At 36.7% G+C, this 18,579-nt stretch overlaps 1 protein-coding gene across 1 annotated transcript in view; it reads right to left on the bottom strand.

Annotated features, from left to right (window-relative positions):
- Positions 1 to 70: 70 nt before the first annotated feature.
- Positions 71 to 18,579, bottom strand: part of FAP (fibroblast activation protein alpha) — a 37,330-nt gene continuing 18,821 nt past the window's right edge. The window contains exons 16-26 of the mRNA XM_063400644.1: positions 18,338 to 18,462; positions 17,115 to 17,162; positions 14,167 to 14,265; positions 13,377 to 13,446; positions 11,976 to 12,170; positions 9,590 to 9,644; positions 7,132 to 7,231; positions 4,097 to 4,161; positions 2,058 to 2,130; positions 1,729 to 1,802; positions 71 to 401 (exon numbers count right to left, since the gene is read on the bottom strand). Coding sequence (XP_063256714.1) covers positions 300 to 401; positions 1,729 to 1,802; positions 2,058 to 2,130; positions 4,097 to 4,161; positions 7,132 to 7,231; positions 9,590 to 9,644; positions 11,976 to 12,170; positions 13,377 to 13,446; positions 14,167 to 14,265; positions 17,115 to 17,162; positions 18,338 to 18,462 — 1,006 coding nt within the window. The 3' untranslated portion in view covers positions 71 to 299. The remainder of the gene's footprint in view (positions 402 to 1,728; positions 1,803 to 2,057; positions 2,131 to 4,096; positions 4,162 to 7,131; positions 7,232 to 9,589; positions 9,645 to 11,975; positions 12,171 to 13,376; positions 13,447 to 14,166; positions 14,266 to 17,114; positions 17,163 to 18,337; positions 18,463 to 18,579) is intronic.

Raw genomic sequence — 18,579 nt, 5'->3', positions numbered from 1 at the left:
TTGCAATGAACCACCTTTCTTGGACTGCAGGATGTAAGTTTAAGCAAATCAGCAATAGATGCACAACACCTTTTACGTTCTGATTTTATTTTTTCTGTCAAACAGGTATCAAATGTGTCAAAACATTTGTTACCATAACATTTGCTAATATACAGTATCAAAAATGGATGTAAACATCAAGTTTAAAATTTCAAAGTTCCTATGATCAATTCACCTGAAAACTACACAACTTGGGCACTGCTGTCATTTCATTGTCCCAGAGATGTCTCAGATGCCTTAGCATGTTCTGAGTAGCCTACTTATTCTGGCAAAGAAAAACATTGTTTGAGGAAGTGGGTCATATGTGTGTAGAGATGTTTGCTGGAAAGGCCTGGAATTCCATGGTTCTGATCCGTATACCACTGAAAGAAAAAACAAAACATAAACCCTTTATGTTCCGTTTTCAATTCTGCAAGAATTAAACAATACAAAAAAATGTATTTTACTTCTATACATAACAAAGTGGATGGCTCGAGAAAAAAGAGGAACTTGATAATATTTTTTTAATCAATTCCCAATATATTATTACTATTGCTGAAAAAAAGTTTCTAAGCCTTCTATTATTTAAGAGTAAGCATTACTGCCTCAGTACTTACAGGCCAGTTGTATCACATCAGGCAAAAGAGCTTGAGATGCTGTTAGGGATGAAATCCCCTTGACCTGCTGCATGGCCTGAGCAATAGGGTAAGAGTCTTACTTAAGAATAAGTACTGGGCTCTAAGCAACAAATTTCAGGTAAACGTTGTTTGAGTTCTATTCAAAACATCCTGCATTACAGCAGGGCCATGAACCTTGTGAGTGGTGTACCAGAAATAAAACACACATATGAATTATGGTAACTCAGAAATATCTGCCATTCCATTGTAGCTGAACCAGAATGACCACAGCTGCATACAGTATTCCAGATACTTCAGATATAACACAGATTTGCTAAAGATCAGCAAAGGAGGCACAAAATGTGTAATACACAAAAGGGCCTACAACCCCTGTCATCCCTTTTTGTGGAGCTCATGGCCCTGTGAAACCAGACTCGGGCAGAAGGCCAGTATGTTTGATAGCAGGCAAACACTTTGGTTATTAGCCCTGAGAGAAACGGTTTGGAAGCAGAGGTTAGCATGTAAATCAGATCTACATTTCCCTTGTTTATTTCTCCTTTATATCCTGCAACCTCTTGCCTATGTGTTTCTCTCTTTGCCTGTACCTGTTATCCCATGCAAGTTTTTCAGAGAAACTTTTTTTTTGCTGATTCTGGATATATATTTGGATGCTTTTTTGCTTGTTTCATTTCGTGCCTGTGGCAGGCAGGTCCAATTCAAGATAGAATCTACCACAACCAGTGACAATTTGGCCCCAGAACTCAGTTCTTTCATCTTCCTCTTTTACCAAGTATCAAAAACACTGTAATGAGGCTGGATTCTTATTCTTCTCCCTGGCTCATTTTAAAAGCCTCCAAGTTATTCTTGACAAGAGGAAAATCCTGCTAGCATCCAAAGGGCAAGAAAAAAAAAAGAGCAGGCAAATCATTTGGGGAAGAAACTGAGAAGTTGTTTATGAAGAATAACAAATGCACTAGCAATTGCCAAATTTTGAAGCATGTTCAGGGTTGTTAAAAACACAGCCAAATGTCAGATGAGCTTATTGATAAAGTTATGAACCACTTTTCAAAATTAAAAATAGTCTATTATTTACCATTGCCTGGAAATCCACCTGTGCATTAACCAGAGCTTTTGCAATTTGTGCTGAGTTCTGAAAATGTACATTATCTAAGAAGAAAAAAAAGAGATTGTCTGTTGAAACATGTTAATACCACAAAGCATAAAGTTATAGTGCATTTAGCTGTGTCCACTAATTATCAAGTGATACAGTTGACATTACTAAGAACGAGTAAGCATCTTATGATAGGTCATATGGAAATCTACCAAAGATCTAAGTCCTGACCCAATCAAAGATAGATGCCTAATGTTTTTCAAACAAAGTGATTCTGGCTCTGTGTTTGTTCTGCCATTTGCAAACCTCACCATCTGCTGTTCCATGGATGAGAAGATACTCTACGTTTTGGAAATTCTTTGCTCTTGCCATCACAGTTGAATTCTATTGAGAGGAAAAAAGAACAGTTCAGCAACTTGAATTTAAACCACTTGTTTGTAGTGCTGAAAGGCTTTCATTACCTAGTAGAAAAACAATCAAACAGTTGAACTGACATGAGAGCAGTGACTTCATGTCAATCTGAGATTACAATAGAAACCATGTATATGGCTGTAAATATAAATATAAATGTAAATGTAATGTAAATGTAAATATAAATATAAATATAAATAATATAGATACACACATCAGTCTCTACAGAGGGATCTGAAGAACCTGGATCAATGACCCAAAGCCTGAGGCTAAAGAAGGCAAAGTGCTGTGTCCTGCTCTTGGGTCACAACCGCCCCTGTGCAGCCCTAGGGGCCATGTGGAAGGGTGGCTGGAAAGCTCTCTGGTAGAAAAGGACCTGTGGGTATTGGTTGACAGCAGCTGAACATGAACCAGTGCATGCCCAAGGGGCCAAGAAGGCCAGAGCCATCCTGGCCTGTACCAAAAGTAGTGTGGCTAGCAAACCAGAGAAGTGATCATCCTGTGCTAGCCACTGGTAAGGCCACACCTTGAATCCTGTGTTCAGTTTTGGGCCCAAGAAAGACACTGAGGTGCTGGAGTGTATCCTGAGAAGGGTAACAGAGCTGGGGAGGATCTGAAGAGGGATTCCTCTGAGGAATGGCTGCAGGTGTTTAGCCAGAGAGAAGAGGAGGCTCAGGAGGGACCTTAACATTCTCTATCACTCCTTGAAAGTATATTTTATCCAGGTGGGGGTCAGCCTCTTGTCCCAGGCAACAATAAACTGTACAAGAGGAAATGGCCTCAAATTGTGCCAGAGGAGGTTTAGACTGGACATGAGGAAACATTTCTTCATGGAAAGGGTTGTCAGGCATTGGAACAAACTGTTCAGGGCAGTGCTTGAGTCACCATCTGGGAAGGTTTTTAAAAGAAATGTAGATGTGGCACTTGGGGACATGGTTTAGTGGTGCATTTGGCAGTGTAAGGTTAATGGCTGGACCTGATGATCTCAGAGGTCTTTTCCAAACTAAATGATTCTGTGCATCTGTGATCTGTGACTTTGGCTTCAGGACAGGAATAACTATAAATAAATACTGTTTTTTTCTTACATCTTTTGCATGTGTTCTGAAAAGCACTAGCAGGAGAAAAATATTAATCTGTGCCATATTGATGTAATCTGTCCATAAAAGATCCCTGTACAGGCTTGGCTTGCAGCAGGTAGCTTTCTGTGCTGTCACAAATGTCTCTACACTATCAGAACCAGATTTGGTATTTAGTGTCTTTTCTAGGGGCCAATTCATACAAAGGACAGCACTAGTCATGTCATTCCCAAAATGCTCTAATTCCTGGCTACCAAGACAGCTCTACCAGGCCGGTTTGGTATTATTTCTGTTCTTTGAGCTGGGATGGAAATACATACTGAGAACAGTCCAAATCTTTAACAGGAGTGTTTCCACTAAGTTCATTGGATGTTAATTCAGGCCTCTCCATATCCAGTGCTGGCCTGAGTGTACCGCTAGAGGAAACTACAAACCTCCTATCAATGTGAAGAAAAGAATGGCAACCTGTTCTAGGTAGAGGAAGCATTTATTATGCTTATGATCTTACTATAAGAGGGCTAAATTTGCATGAAGCAGTTTGCATATTACAGCTAACAGTACCAACCAAAACTGTATCAATATCAACATTTTAATCCCTCTTGAGTTCTTTTCTAGGCTAATGGTTTGCACTGGCAGAACAGTCTGACTTGTCCAAGTAAGAAAATAAGGACTTCCATTTAGCATTTTTGGTATTTATAAATACAAATCCACTATTAATTATGTAGATTTTCACAGCAGTAGTTTTGCTACAAAAGGAGTGCACCATGAGAGCTGGTGGGCCACTTTCCTGCTTCACAGTTCCACTGATCCATGGAAGTGTGGTTCAAGTTTAAGGCAGTTTAGAAGAGAAACAGAATTCTCACCTTATAGTGCTCAAGATTATCGGACTTTATAGGAAGACCCATAAATCGTTCTGTGTAGATCGACGCTGAAATTAAAGAAGAAAAAAAGCTATAGATAAAGAAAGTGCAGATATTTTGTGGCTTCAGTGACACATAGGATATTAAATTATGTTTAACTGTGTCTGTTCTTGGTTTCCTCATAATACACCAAATCTAAACATATTTTTAAAATCAGCTATGAAGGCTAATTATTTACTGTTCTCCAAAACATCTTTGCAGAAATAGTGGTTTTATGCTCATCTAGGTTTTGTGGATAAAGGTAATTAATTGATGATGCTTTATGCTGTTGGGTTGAACCCCAGAAATCAGTTGAATAAGGCAATAAGTCAATAAAGGTGCATGGTGGAAAGATGACACAGACTAATTTTGACAACTTAAAAAGAGGAGCTGAGGATTTGTATGTGTATTAGCAGTAAATATGGATAAGCATGTTGTCCTTTTCCTATTGAATGTATATATGCAGCAACTAGGAGGAGCAGGAAAGGATGCAGGGATTAACTGAAAAGGTGCCCCATTGCTTTCAGGTCTCTGTTCAATTCCTTTTCCTAACTACAACAAAGCCTGGTAACAGATTTGATGAACAAAATAAATGTGAATAACTGAACAGTATCCATCACCAAGAAATCTGTAGAAATATCTCTCTTTGAGCTGCCTCAGTATATGTACTTTTAGTAGGAGCTGTTATGAAAATTTATGGAAAACTGACACAGCAGCTGCTACTACCAGAAGATTACTTTCTTTATGACCTTGCCTTGAAAGAGGAACTGACACATATTGAGCAGTCAAGCTGCAGTATTACAAGAATTTCATTTATTTAAGGGAGTCAGGGCTTTCTAAGAAGAGCTGTAATCTTTCCCTCTCAAAAGACAGGTGGTGGCCACTGCAAACTTTAAGGAATTGGGATTTTCTATTTTGTCCAATTTGATAAATTGTATTAGAAAAATTTTATTAAAAAACTAGAAACGGGAATCCTCCCAGGAAAAGAAAATGAATCAATATACTCTTGTTCCCATATTTTATTATGTATCATTTACATGTGCTGCCACTGAGAGCTAAAGATGTGTACAATGTCTCCCAGATCAGCCAAGCAAGGCTTCTGAAGATAATTTGTAATATAAGTAGCAAAAAAATTTAAGTAGCCTATCTTTTATCAAAATCCTTTATCATTCCATGAAAACAGAAAATGTGCAATATCTGTTGTCAACACAGTGTCAAACAACCATATCAGGCTTAAGTTTTCAATAAAATAGACTCTTTCTGAATGGCTGGCATTTTTACAGTACTCTGAGCCAATTTTTCCACTCTCTTCTACCAATATAGCTACAACAAGTCCACAGAGGTCAGCAGAATTGCATTAAAATGACTAAGGGGAAGATCCAGCTTGTCAGTTATTGAGGAAGGAAAAGCAGATGAATTTAAATAAATTTTAATAAAACAGTCACAGATATAATGCTTTTAACTATACATTGTCCCTGAATGGAATCTTCCTTTCCATCTTGTAACTGTTCAGCTGTTATTAACTCTCACTCAAAATATAGGGGGGTGGGACAGCTTCTGACAAAAGATTATGGTCCAGAACTTCACCTGTGCATCTAAAAGAGAGTTGGACAGAATTTAGAAACTCTAGGGGCCAGTACATCCTCTGACATCCTCTGATACTACTCAGAGACTCGAGGAGGTAACATCCTGTAGTTTTGCCCCTAACACAGTTCACATAATGTTAACATGATCTGTTTGCCAAAACTTATGACTCATGACTTCCTTTGGTTTCCTTCCTTCCTTAGTGGAGGTACATTTGCCTGTTTGGATTTTACAGTGTGTTTTCAGCAAGATTTTTTAATTGCTGCCTGAAAATTCAGCTGACTTAGAGATTGCATTGGTGCAGCTCTAATCTGCTTGAACTTGAAAACTTCATTTGAATTGTGATGCTGGAACAAATTTTTATAACCCATCTTTTATTAAAGGACTTGTGCAAAAGCAGTGCTTTATGCCTGCATTCTGGAAATAATTTTGTGATCATGAGTAAAAAAGTCTTAAAAAAAATCTTGATGCCAGTGAAAACACGAAGACTATGCTTCCTGTGTCATACAAATATTTTCCCCTTTGTTTGCAAAACACCATAAATACAAGGAATGTCTGTGCTAGCAGTCAGGGAAGGAATCTTTCCCATTTAACCAAAAATTTTTCTCATAACCAAGACTTCTTAGAAAACGACCATATGCTAAGTAAATGTGTTCAAAGTGCTACATTTTCCTCATTGAAAATATTCATGCCATGATTTTTTTTTTATACTAAGGTTCCTTAACACCATGCCAAAAGCTTAACAGGTCGGCAAGTATGAGTATGTGCCTGCTTTATTCACACAGAAAGGCCTTGGGAGTATACTCTCAGTGTTGTTTCCTCTCAACAGTTTGGAGCCTAATTCCATAAATATAAATAAATGCATTGTAACACAGCAATACAGGGGGTGTGGCTGAGAAACGTTTCAAGGGCAAAGTATTTAATTAAAAAAAATTATATCAAACACAATAGTGCTCTTTTCCACTGCTTTTTGGAAACAACAAATCAGAACTAATGATTCCTGACACAGGTCATCTGTGGTGTCAGAAGTTGAAAAGTACTATGATTCTGTTAATAGCAGATAAATCAGTTCAGCTGCTTCTGAATTCAGTGATAAGGTTTTAACAGGATTTTTAGGCAGATCACTCCTTAATAGCAGTTTACTGAGAGGGCTTTATACACTTACTGTTACAGAAGTGCATATGGAGTTATCCAGACATACCTTCTTTGTGACAAAGTCAGTTCCAAACTGCCAGTTGCACTCAGTTATTTTCAGCTAGAAAAACATTAAACTTAAGGTCTTAAAAGTTTTAAATCTAGGTAATTTGAATGTCTTTATGTTTCAAATTGCCAGTCTCCTGCAATGATTTAATTTAAGAAGTCATTAAATGCTACATCTTGCTTTCCAAGTCAGTATTTATGACAAGTTTCCATACCGTAATATTCCCAGCTCGAAACAGGAGCCACAGCCATTCCACATTTAAATACTCCACTGCCAGATCCAAGTGCCAAAGAAGTTACATAGCCACCATAGGACTAGGAGGAAATCACAGACAGTTTAAAATTGCTGGTGAAGTATCATTCTGTTTTCTGAATCAAAATCATATGAATTAATTCCAAATTATCCAATTGGCTTTGAATGCATGGAGGACAAAGTAATGAAAGGTTGAGGTTTTTTGAAATTAATTTATTGATATGAAATGTATCTGATGTAATTTCTTGTGAGAGAGATTACACATTTTTATCAATTCACTTCTTTTTTTTGCTGCTTCAGTGTTTATCACAGGATACTGCTTTTATTACCACTTTCAATCACAGAGAAATTTAATTTGGTAGCATCCTTCATGGTAATCTAACACAACCAATAGCTCAAAACAAGGCTAACTTCAGTTGTAACTGATACTGATCCCATCACCTCCACAGCACACATCCTCTCCACTCAATCTGCTTCAACAGTGAGCAATGTTGTCTTTATTTTTTGTTCCAAAAACCAAACAGAAACTTTCCTTCTGGAAGCTTATTTTCATTGCCTCTCAGCTCTTCACAGTGCACCTCCAAGAAGAGGTTAGATGTTCCTCCCCTCCCTTAAAAACCTAATTTTTGCTATAGATTAGCATATTGAACCAACTCAATCATCAGTACTAACATACTCATCTACCTCAGGATGGAGCAATTCCCCCCTACTGCCTGCCACTGTTCCTAGTATTCTCTGGCCTGATTCCCCAAACTGGGATCCAGAAAAGAAGAATAACTTCATGGCTGTAAGAAGGGTAAAGCAGTAAGTAAGCCTGGATACAAGAATAAATCTGTGAAGCTGAAGGGAGCTAGTTGCTGAGACAGGACAAAAATGTAAATAAAAAGCCTTTGGTTTGGCTCTCCACAGGATGTGGAAACTGAGGTTGGAAAAACTCCTGTAAGCTCTTTGCAAAATAATGGGTTTCTGTTTACTTTGGAATGGAGGAAGGGATAAAAAATATGATGTGTCATGAACAATTCTGAAGACTACTTCAGTAGCATATGAAAGACTATAGAAATAAGCAGAATTATTAATTTTTTGGTATAGAATTCGTTAGTCCATCCTCTTTACTTCAAAGTGATAGTGAGGAATACAATAGTAGAAACAGTAACTCGTAGAAATTTTCCAACTCATCTGATTTGCTCATTTGATCTTTCAAAAATCAGTCCACAAAGCTAAAATGTAAGGGATTAGGATTGGACAGATAAATATATTCACTGTAACAGGCTGAGAGAGAGAGTTCACAACCCAAATTACTTTAGTGGTTATTTAAGAGCTTTTGTCACCTTGAAGAGTTTGATGAGTCTGAGCATGAGTTCATGCACACTCCCTAAGCTGCAGCCTATAAATAAGGAAATACCTTTCAACATCTTTCAAAGCTTACAGACCAGGAAATGGTATAATAAACTGGAAATAAATTGGAAAAAAAGACTAAAACGTTTGCCAGTAGTGCCTTTTTTTAATATTATATCCACTACTGGAATACAATGTGTCCAAGCTCTTACTTGATTCTGGAAATACTGTGGTGAAATAAAATATGATGTGATTTAAAAAAGAAAATATTTTCTTGAGGCCTTAAAGTATCTAATGTCACTTTAGAATTATTTACTTCTAAGTGTCTGTGTCACTTAATTTCACCATATGGTATCCATTTTATTCTGGTGTTACAGTAGTAACTACCAAAGTAACTTAAATATTGGTTGATAGAAGCTTCATAAAATGATTTTAGCAATTCTGCTTATGTGCTGTCTAAGATCAGGCAATACATCTGGCTATTAAAGGTTCGGGGAGCATTACAAAGACAAATACATGAAAAAAACAATGATGAAAAATAGACTGGCTAATAATTTGGAATGACTGTCCAATTTTTCCACGTCTTGGTGAAGCTGTCAATGTTGTAAACCCCTCAGACCCAGATTCATCCCTGATGACCATTGCAAAGCCAGTCAAGGACACAGTGACTCAGGATGATGCAGGGGTCACATTTTCTCATGAGAGACAGTCATAGGAATTTTCTCACTATTTTAATCTCAGATCAGAAAGGACAATACTTGAATTTTGACATCATGCCAGTAAATCCCTAAGTTAAAAGTAAAGCCAAACAAAATGTCTTAATTTGGCTTAACTTCCAGTCCAAACAATGAGCTCATTAGACATGAGTTTTTCAAAATTCCCTCTTGAGATGCCAAAGATTCATTTTTGGGGGCTTTAACTGTTGCAATTGCATGTATATAAGTAGCAGTAGGAACCATCCCCTTTGGCAATACCATCACACATTTGCAGAAGAAATCTTATGCATATTTAAGATGCAACCAGGAATAATAATAAAAAAAGAAAAAGATTATTTAAAGATAGATGTAAAAAATCCTATCACTTACCCAGCCCCATATTGCTATTCGTTTCTCATCAATAAAGCCCATTTCTATAAATTTTCTGTGGAAAATAAAATCACAGCAGCAAATGCATTATTATAAAAATGGATAATACAATGACAAATTAGTGTAAATAGTTTTTCTTTCACTTTTTTTTTCCACATATCCCACCAATTTGAGCAAACTGACAATCAACATAGCATGCCTGATTTCTACAAACATCAACTATTCAATCAATAAGTGTTGAAAGAGAAGAGGAACAATTTTTCCTGAAAGACTAAAAACCACTGAAATTAATACTTTCATCAAAATAATTTTTGTTCCAGTGGATGAGGATCATTTTCTCTGCTTTAGCACCAAAAGTGCTGGATTACCATTAACATTCAGACTTTATCCTGCAAGATACTCAACATACTGATGTCACAGTGAGTTAATACTTCGATTTCTCAAGAGGAACAGTATCGACCTCTGAGGAGATTAGGGATTCCCTGGAGAAATAAGCTTTTGTTTTATGTGCCTGAAAAGTAAAAAGCTCTTGTAGCTACTTTAATAAAAAATAATAATGAAGGAATCATCTACTAATGCTCCAAGCAGGTAATAAGCTTGAAATGTATAAAAGGTGAAAAACTGCTTATGCTCTCAAGAGTCAAACATGTCAAAGAGAACCATAAATATTAGGTCTCCTACAAATATCCTGCATCAGAGCGTGTAGACTGTATTTCTAAAGATGTATTAGCAACAGCAAAGAAAAGAGGATGAGGCAAAAGACCACAAAGGGTTGAGAGTGACAAATAAGCACAATAGGTTCAGATACACATCAGGACACATAGTAGCTGTATTTACTAGGACAAACCCCAGTGAACTGACAACATCCAAAATGTGGGATACTACCCAGGTGGGACAGAGTCAGAAAAGCCAAAAAATTACTCAGCTTTGTTATATTACTGTCTTAATCCCAGGGGCTCCACCTACAGTAAAAGCCCCTCCAGGAACTTCCCACTAGATTACAGAGGCTCTCTAAAAACTATGCATCTTAATCCATGTGTTAGATCAGGAAGATGGCATGCACTACATTTAACTGAACAAAAATTTAGTCTAGGTGCTGACAGAAATTTCGTCTAGGTGCTGACAGAAAACTGGGAAGTGTGAAGTCTGAGGTCATTTTTTCATGGTCTAGTCTCAGCAGATTTTGCAACTTCAGAATCAGTTTAGGTTTCCTCTGATATTCCCTCTGATAATCATTTGAGTGACAATTCAGAATAATATAGAAGCATTCTGGTGATATTTTGAAATATGCCACTCCTCCTAGAAGTTTCAAGACAGAAAATAAAATAACAGAATAATGGAAAAACTTGACATGATATACAGCTATTCTGTTTCATTTATCACTGAAAAAGATAATGGTGCATTTATAACACTGAAGAAGAAATGAATTATCACAGAGCAGAAAGAGGAAGGAACAGATATCCTCCTCACACACACTTGTAAGTACAGGCAGTGCTCTCAAACAAGCAGAGAAAGCTGTGAAAACCTGGGTTGCCACATCCAATTTCCAGCTAAGATACTTGAGTATCAGTCAAGTCTGGAGGAAATACGGTATTTACTGTTGCACCTGGAAATCTATCCATACTCTGATGGGCCAATTCCACACCAAAGGCTAGGCTAAATTCCCGCCTTGCAGTCATCTCTGTGGGGTTCAAACTAACACTTCTGCAAATGCTCACTTTAGCAGTGCTACTGCATCTGTAAAATTAGGACAACCTTTCTTTGCAATCCTCAGATTTCACTTCCTCCCAAAATCTCTGGTTTCCCTTGGAACACTTTTACGTGTTTTCATGCAGAGGGGCAGCTGTTGGGGAACCTTTATCAGGTACTTTCTGTTGTTCTTAACCATCCTACAACAGCACAGAATGCAAGTTTGTGACTCATTGACCTGTAGAACATTTGTGTCAGGTTCAGTTTTGCTACAAAAATCTCATCTGACCTTTAGGTAATCAGTGAGGTTAATCCCTATGGATCTCTGGCTAATCTCTGTGGTCACTGAGGTAGGCTTGCCCTATAGGAAATAACTTCAGAAAAATGGATAATTGTCTTACCCCTGCCACTGACAATTGTATTTCTTTAGGCTTAGGACTGAAGCCTCTGATGATTCTCTTATGCAATACAAGTGGTGAGGTCCAAATATGGATTTAGTGGTATATGGACTTAACATACCAGACAAAACCTCACTGACATCAAGCAAATGCTAATATTTTATTTTTACAAGTGTTTTTGTCTTAAACACTGGAGACCTCAGGGCTTCAGAATAAAGGCTGAGAATTCAGTATTTCTTCCATCTAACTACTTCTTGGTGTGCAAATACAACAGCTATACAAGGAGATAATCTACTTACTTAACTGCTGAGATTTGGTCCTCAACCTCATACACTCCAAGTCTTCGATATACTGCATGCAAAATCTTGTCACCTTGGTAAGCTGTCCCTCTGCCATCCACCAGAGCAACAATAATTCCCTCTTTGCTTGCAAGATAGGTTATCCAGCTAATGCTGAAGGTTTCCTTTACATTCTGACTGCAAGGTCCTCCATACCTGAGGATGAAAATTCACACATTTTCAACTCATACTGACAAATTTATAAATGGTTATTGGACATTGGACTATAGCTATTGGTACTGATATAACTTTCTCCACATGTATTTTGCTACATGACTCTGGTTCAGAGAGCTCAGTAGACAAACAGTTCTACTAATATTTTCATGTTATGAGATTTTGCTATCTAAAATCCATTTTAATAATTTAGGTCTTATTCCTAAGGCAAATAATTAGTTTCATCTCAGACTAAATGGTGCGGTATCAGCTGCTTGTCCTAAGGGGAATCCTTGCAAGAGCCATCCCTCAAAGATTCAATTCTTTGCTCTCTCCAAATTTCTTAGGAGTAACAGCCCTTTTTGGTGCTTTTCTGCTTTTTTGCATTTGATTTCTACATGCAGTCAGTAATTCCAAATAAAACGAGAAAAAGAAATCCAGCTCCTTACACTTTTGGTTATCCTCAGACCTTATTTGCTTCAGCAGGGAATATCATGTGCTGTTGGAGCTGCAGGCAGAACACACCCTACATAGCTGAGCAGTATAGAGACACTCCTCCTGAGAACAGCCTAATGCAAATTACACATTTGACCTCAAGGACAGGACTCTTCTACTCTGAACTTCAAACATACTTAGCATTCTTGGACCTTTGGATCATCACTGGTTAATAAAAAAATGATGTGAAGTTTATTACACCAGGTCAGCCCTCATTTCTGCATCTTTTTTTTCTTTCTTTCTTTCGCAACTGCAATTTTTATTGCCTTTTCTGATTGCAATAAATTATGTCAAATGCTCTTAACAAGCAAGTCCACTTGGCTTTTTCTTTTCTCCTTAAAAAAAAATGAAGCAGGCTCTTGTATGTTTTTCTTATTAGCAGAGCTGAAATCAATACTTTCAGACAATCTCATGATCAACAGAAGCAGCAACAGAGCTAAGATCTACAAGGAGTAGCCCACATGATTTTAGCCTTTGTCAGAGAAAGCTCTGAGAAAGTAATCCTTACCATGCTAAGATTAACATTAAAATCCTTATCGATCTCCATTGGGATGAATTTGTATTCCAGAAATATACTGAAAAACCACAGCAAACAAAACAGAACTAAGTAGTTTTGCTTTATAAAATATTGCTAATGTCCCAGGTTTTGTTAAATCAGAAAAAGTATGTTTTCTAACAAAACAACAACATTCAAAGGAAGGAAGAGCTACATACACCTGAATAAGCAGAGGGTACTTCTTGGATCTATCGAACTGTGGAGGCAGAAGCATTTTGTACCACAAAGCTAGAAAAGATAAATTAAAATTACATTCTTAATGCTTGAAACAACTCCTCCAGGCATAATCCAGAGACTGGTGTAACAGTATATGAACATGAATCAGCACATAGTACACAAAGCACGAACTGTGAATCACAGAACTGATGCAATTAACTGTTTATACTGAGCTGTTGAAGAACAGCTCAGAAGAAACCCACATTTACTTTAATTTAGCTATGCATTAAATTATTACTTCACAAAAGTCTAGGTTGTCAGTTTTTCCAGCTGCCTAGAAAAGCACAACCATTTTAAGATTATCGGATATTCATTTTGGAAACCTTACACTGATTTATTACCATGAGATACTGTTGGTCGCTACTGAAAAGAACAGTGGAAGCAAGTCAATATAATGCATAACACATGAACAGCAGTTTACATTTCCCATTTTATTACCACCCTATTATATTGTTTTTATACAATATTTAAACTCTTTACCAATAGCATTAAAGATTTTTTAAAAACTTACGTTCTGAAACAAATGTATTTTAAACTACTGTTTTACTGAGGGATACCCTGAGGCATAGACAAATTAGCTGTTATTGAACAGGGCAGAACCAGGCCTCTTCTTCCCAATCTGACAGGCTAACAACTTTGTTCTACAGACAGAAAATATTTACTATAACAAAGTTAGGGCAAAACATTAAAATGGTAAGAATAAAAAGTGCAATAAAAATGTGTAATTCTTACTTATACCATCCACTTCAAGCTTATTAATTTCTTCTTTTGGCAGTCTGATCTCTTGCAAAGCAGACTGCAATTCCCAATTGTCTTCCAATACTCTGAGCTCTAAGTAAAAGAAATGCCTGAATTATTAACTGATTTATTGTTAATTTCTCTTCAGTAATTAAGATTCCTTTACTTTGTGTTATTAGAACAGAAAAGAAATCTGTGAATTTTACAAGCAGAGTAATGAAATCCACTCAGACACTTCTAATTGGGCTTGATCACATAGCTAAATGAAAGAAAAGCACTGGTATTGCAGTGCACAAATACTCGTTAGATTTTTATAGGATGTACATTTTGCAATGCAAATCATTTCACATGTTGCCTCTGAGTGTTAGAGTCCCGCATGTTAAGAAGAAACAGCTTTCTCCTGCAGATCCCTCATCCCAGTTTTGTAAAATGGGGGAGCTGGAAAATGCAAAATTCATGGCGTTGTGCAAAACACAGTCCTGTATCTCCTGTATCTCCTCTCTCGCCTATCAGACTAACATCAGCTCAACCTCCGAGACCCTTGGGCAGTGTGGTCAAGCACACGGTCCTCAGGGAATGTCTTCTTTCTGGGTAATACAGGAAATTCAATTTCTCAAGGGTTTATGGCAAACCTTCACTCAACCACTGTGATACGTTTCTACCCAAAGACACCAGACTTACCATCTCACTGTCCTGTTCACTTAGTAAATATTTTTTATTCCTATTTTTTAATCTAAACAGTACTAATATTTATTATTTTACTTTAGACCAAATTTACAGTTACATAATTTAAAGAGTACTGTTTAAAATTTTATTAATTTACGGGACAGACTGCAGAACTGTATATTATGAATCCATTGGGTCTTGTTTATTTATGTGTTTTCCCATGAGTAGTGAGGGATGAAGAATACTGAAATGGAACAGATATTTCCACATAATGGAAATCCGTGACTTTAGCTTCACTTTCAGATTGAAAGGACCTTTTAAAACTGTGGGAGATTTTCCTTTTCTCCTTTACCTTTCCCTCCTCCTTGTTTCTGGAAATGTTCAAAAAAAGTACAAGAAGTATTCTTCTCTCAACATATATTGAGCTACGTAGTACTTAGGACATGCCAGAAATATAATACTGGAATTTGTTCTTTTAAAGTAGTCTTGACAAGTTTTGCAGATTCAAGTGGGTTTTTTATGGCTGAAAGATCATTCTGCCTTTGGATACTCATGCAAACTCAGCTGAACCCTTTTTCATCCTTCCCCTCAAAACTCCTGAAACTTCCCCATCACCACAACTGAATTGTAGGCATCCTGGAAGGAACTTCCAAACTGATCTATGTCAGTTTAACTGTCTCCTACTAAAATTCATGGGTGATAAAGTCTCAAAATGCTGCCAACTGCAATGAAAATGGATTTACTAAAAATAGTTTTGTTCCACAGAAGAGATTATGAAAGCAAGGAACTGAAGGAAAATTAATTCAAAAAAGGTAATGAAGAAGTCAAAGAGAAGCCTGAATTTGTTTTTTATTCCTGAGAATAACAGCACAGAAGAGGGAGGCATGATGAAACCAGCGGTGAATATCCATTACAGGAAATTTTCTCTGCTGCAGAGAGGTTAAGAACACATAACTGCAGTTGGGCACTTAGTTGTATTTCAAACAATGCGTAGTTTGATAAGATAGTAGGGGCCCTTTACATAAAAGGTAACAGTGAATCAGGAAAAACAGAGAGCTATAACAATGGATTAAGTATATATTAAAAAATCCATGAATTCTCTGTATTTAAACCTTCTGCAAAAGAAATACCAAAACACAGTGTTTCTATACCATAACTGCAATAGACACGTTAACCTATCTGCTCCATTTGAAAAAAAAATTAGGTGGTTATAAAATAAGATGTATCAACTATTATTGGAGTCTAAATAATATGATGTTGCAATTCACTGACTTCTACAGAACCACCATGGATTAGGTTAGTTTAACGATATTGCAGCATTTCTCTTCCTTATGTTTTTGTGTTTCTTTTGGTCAGACAACACTCACTGAACAGTGAGTTATCAATGCAGGTTGAACTGTAAGGACCATTACAACTACCAGCTCATTTCCACTGATTATTGGGGAAGGAAGGGAATGCCAAATCACTGAAGTTTATACAGAACCATGCTAGTTTTCATAACATTCCAGGAACTGAAAACTTAAAGCTGGAGAAGAACTTGTAGGAAAAAAACAAGGGACAGAGAGTGAAGATTCACTGCAGAACAATTAATATTTTCATAGTTAGAAAGTTCCTGCTTGGCTTGGTTGCAAACAGTCTTCACTAACAGGCTACTTAAAGAATAAGGGCTCTGAATGTTTCTTGCTGAAGATCACATTTTGTATCAGTAATTACAACTTGTCTGAAGCAGTTATTTGAACTGATCATCAGAAAGAGCTTCTGCTCTTCTCCAACATCTCTACTGATGGCTGAAGAGGAAGTAATTGATCCAAATTCTAATTAGTAGAGCACAATAGGTCAAACTGTAAACTCTAAATAGTACACTATTGTCTTTTGTATAAGGTAGTGTTGCTTCATGAAAAAGAAAGTCTTGTGTTCATTAAAATGTGAAAAGGAATATTCTGGAAATCACAATAATGTTTTCTACAAAGTTTTACTCAAAATTTGGTAGACAAAGAGTTGCCCATGTTCATTTTATCTACAGTCTGTAAACAGGAAAAACAGTAGGATGCTATAAAAGTGCTGGACTCAGGAACTGAGATAAGCATATTGGTGTGTTCATTCACATTTGGATTTTACTAATGAACAAATCTAGAAAGACGCTACTTATTTTAATACCAAACAAGATGAAAGGCTTCTTGATCACAATCCTAAGTATTGCATTAGAAAGCCTTGATCTGGATTAGAGGTAAAGGAATATACCAATTGCTCAGAAATAGGCAGGATACTTGCGGTACCTCTATCACCACGGTTCTCAAAAAGAGTAGAAATGGGAATCCCGGGACCTGTTGTAAGAATGATAAAAAGTCAATTTGCAGTTTGAAGCTGGAATTTAGTGATGCAGTGTGTGTTACATTAAAACTGATAAGTGACAGGAGCTAAAGAGCTCAAATTTGATGCAGAAATCAGAACCTTCTCTGCTGTATAACCCACTAGTCCCTGCAGCAATACATAAGGTACTGTATGTACAAAGACTTGCATATATACAGGCATTGCTTAGCAAACATAATGGAAGAAATCTACCAACGCTTCCTCCCTAGAGATGAAGTGACATCCAGTTAATACCTGAGATGTGATTACATAAGGTGAGTGCAGAATTACCAGTGTGAAACATTCTTCTGAGAACATGTCTCATTGTGTTTGTGAAGGTGAGTGCCTTTCACATGGTGACGACCTTACTGACTATTTTGTGCAAGGATGATTGAAAGGTGTTGTTATTTGCTACATTTGGTTCTCTGCTCAACAGAAGTCCTAAGGAACTTTTCAGCTGATCAGTTGGTGCAGAATCACAAGAACAGTAAACTTTAAAAAAGTAAACAAAAGGAAAACCTTGGATACTCTTCCTCTTTTTTTTAATATTGTGATGTCACTGTTTTTTGAGTACAGCAGTGGATGAAACCTCAGATCACTGAAATCATCTATTACAAAGGAGCTAAGACTTCATTTAATACTTGTGTCTTGTCTATGTAGAACTGAATTTTTCTTAGATCAGTTATTAAAAATGTTCTCAGGTGCTAAATAGCCAACATTTATGGCTGACACAGGTCTTAATAATTTCAGTTGAGAAACACACACTGAAGCTAAGCAAAGTCACAGCTAACTTTGATGACATAAACTGGAAAACAGTATATATTTCTAAATCCTGCTCTGTCTGCTGTAAGAAAAAACATGAGCTGGATTAAAGTGTCTTGTGGCATGAAGGACATTCACAAATTTGTTTCTAATTATCAAAACCCCAAGCTTTTTGTTGAAAAATTAAGAAAATCCTGAATATATCTGTATTTACTGAAACACCTTCACAAAATTTTTGAACATGGGAAGTCTCTTTCTGGAAATCTTTCCCCGTTATTGTGACATTTCTGTGAGTCATACAAAAATAATTTGAGGTAATCAGTATTAACTACAGTGCTGATAAATTTTAAATAACAACAGATTATATTTGCTCCCGTGCCATACATACCATAACAGATCAAGGCATAATACTTAGAACGTTCACTGAATCTTGCTGTATAATACTGACATCTCTCTTTTCTTAAATTGCAAGTAATGCATTGTTTTCTCATAGGTTTACTTCCAATGCTGATTCTAAGACAAAAATCAAATAAAGCAACGGTTATTTTGCTAAAATTAACTTTACATGTGTCTGTCTCATATTCTTGAATGCAGGCCCTATACTTTCAGAACAGTTAAATTAAAAATAAA

The sequence above is a fragment of the Prinia subflava genome, chromosome 6 (assembly GCF_021018805.1).
Source record: "Prinia subflava isolate CZ2003 ecotype Zambia chromosome 6, Cam_Psub_1.2, whole genome shotgun sequence".
In the NCBI taxonomy this organism is placed as follows: Eukaryota; Metazoa; Chordata; class Aves; order Passeriformes; family Cisticolidae; genus Prinia; species Prinia subflava.
This window is presented reverse-complemented; position numbering and strand designations above follow the sequence as displayed.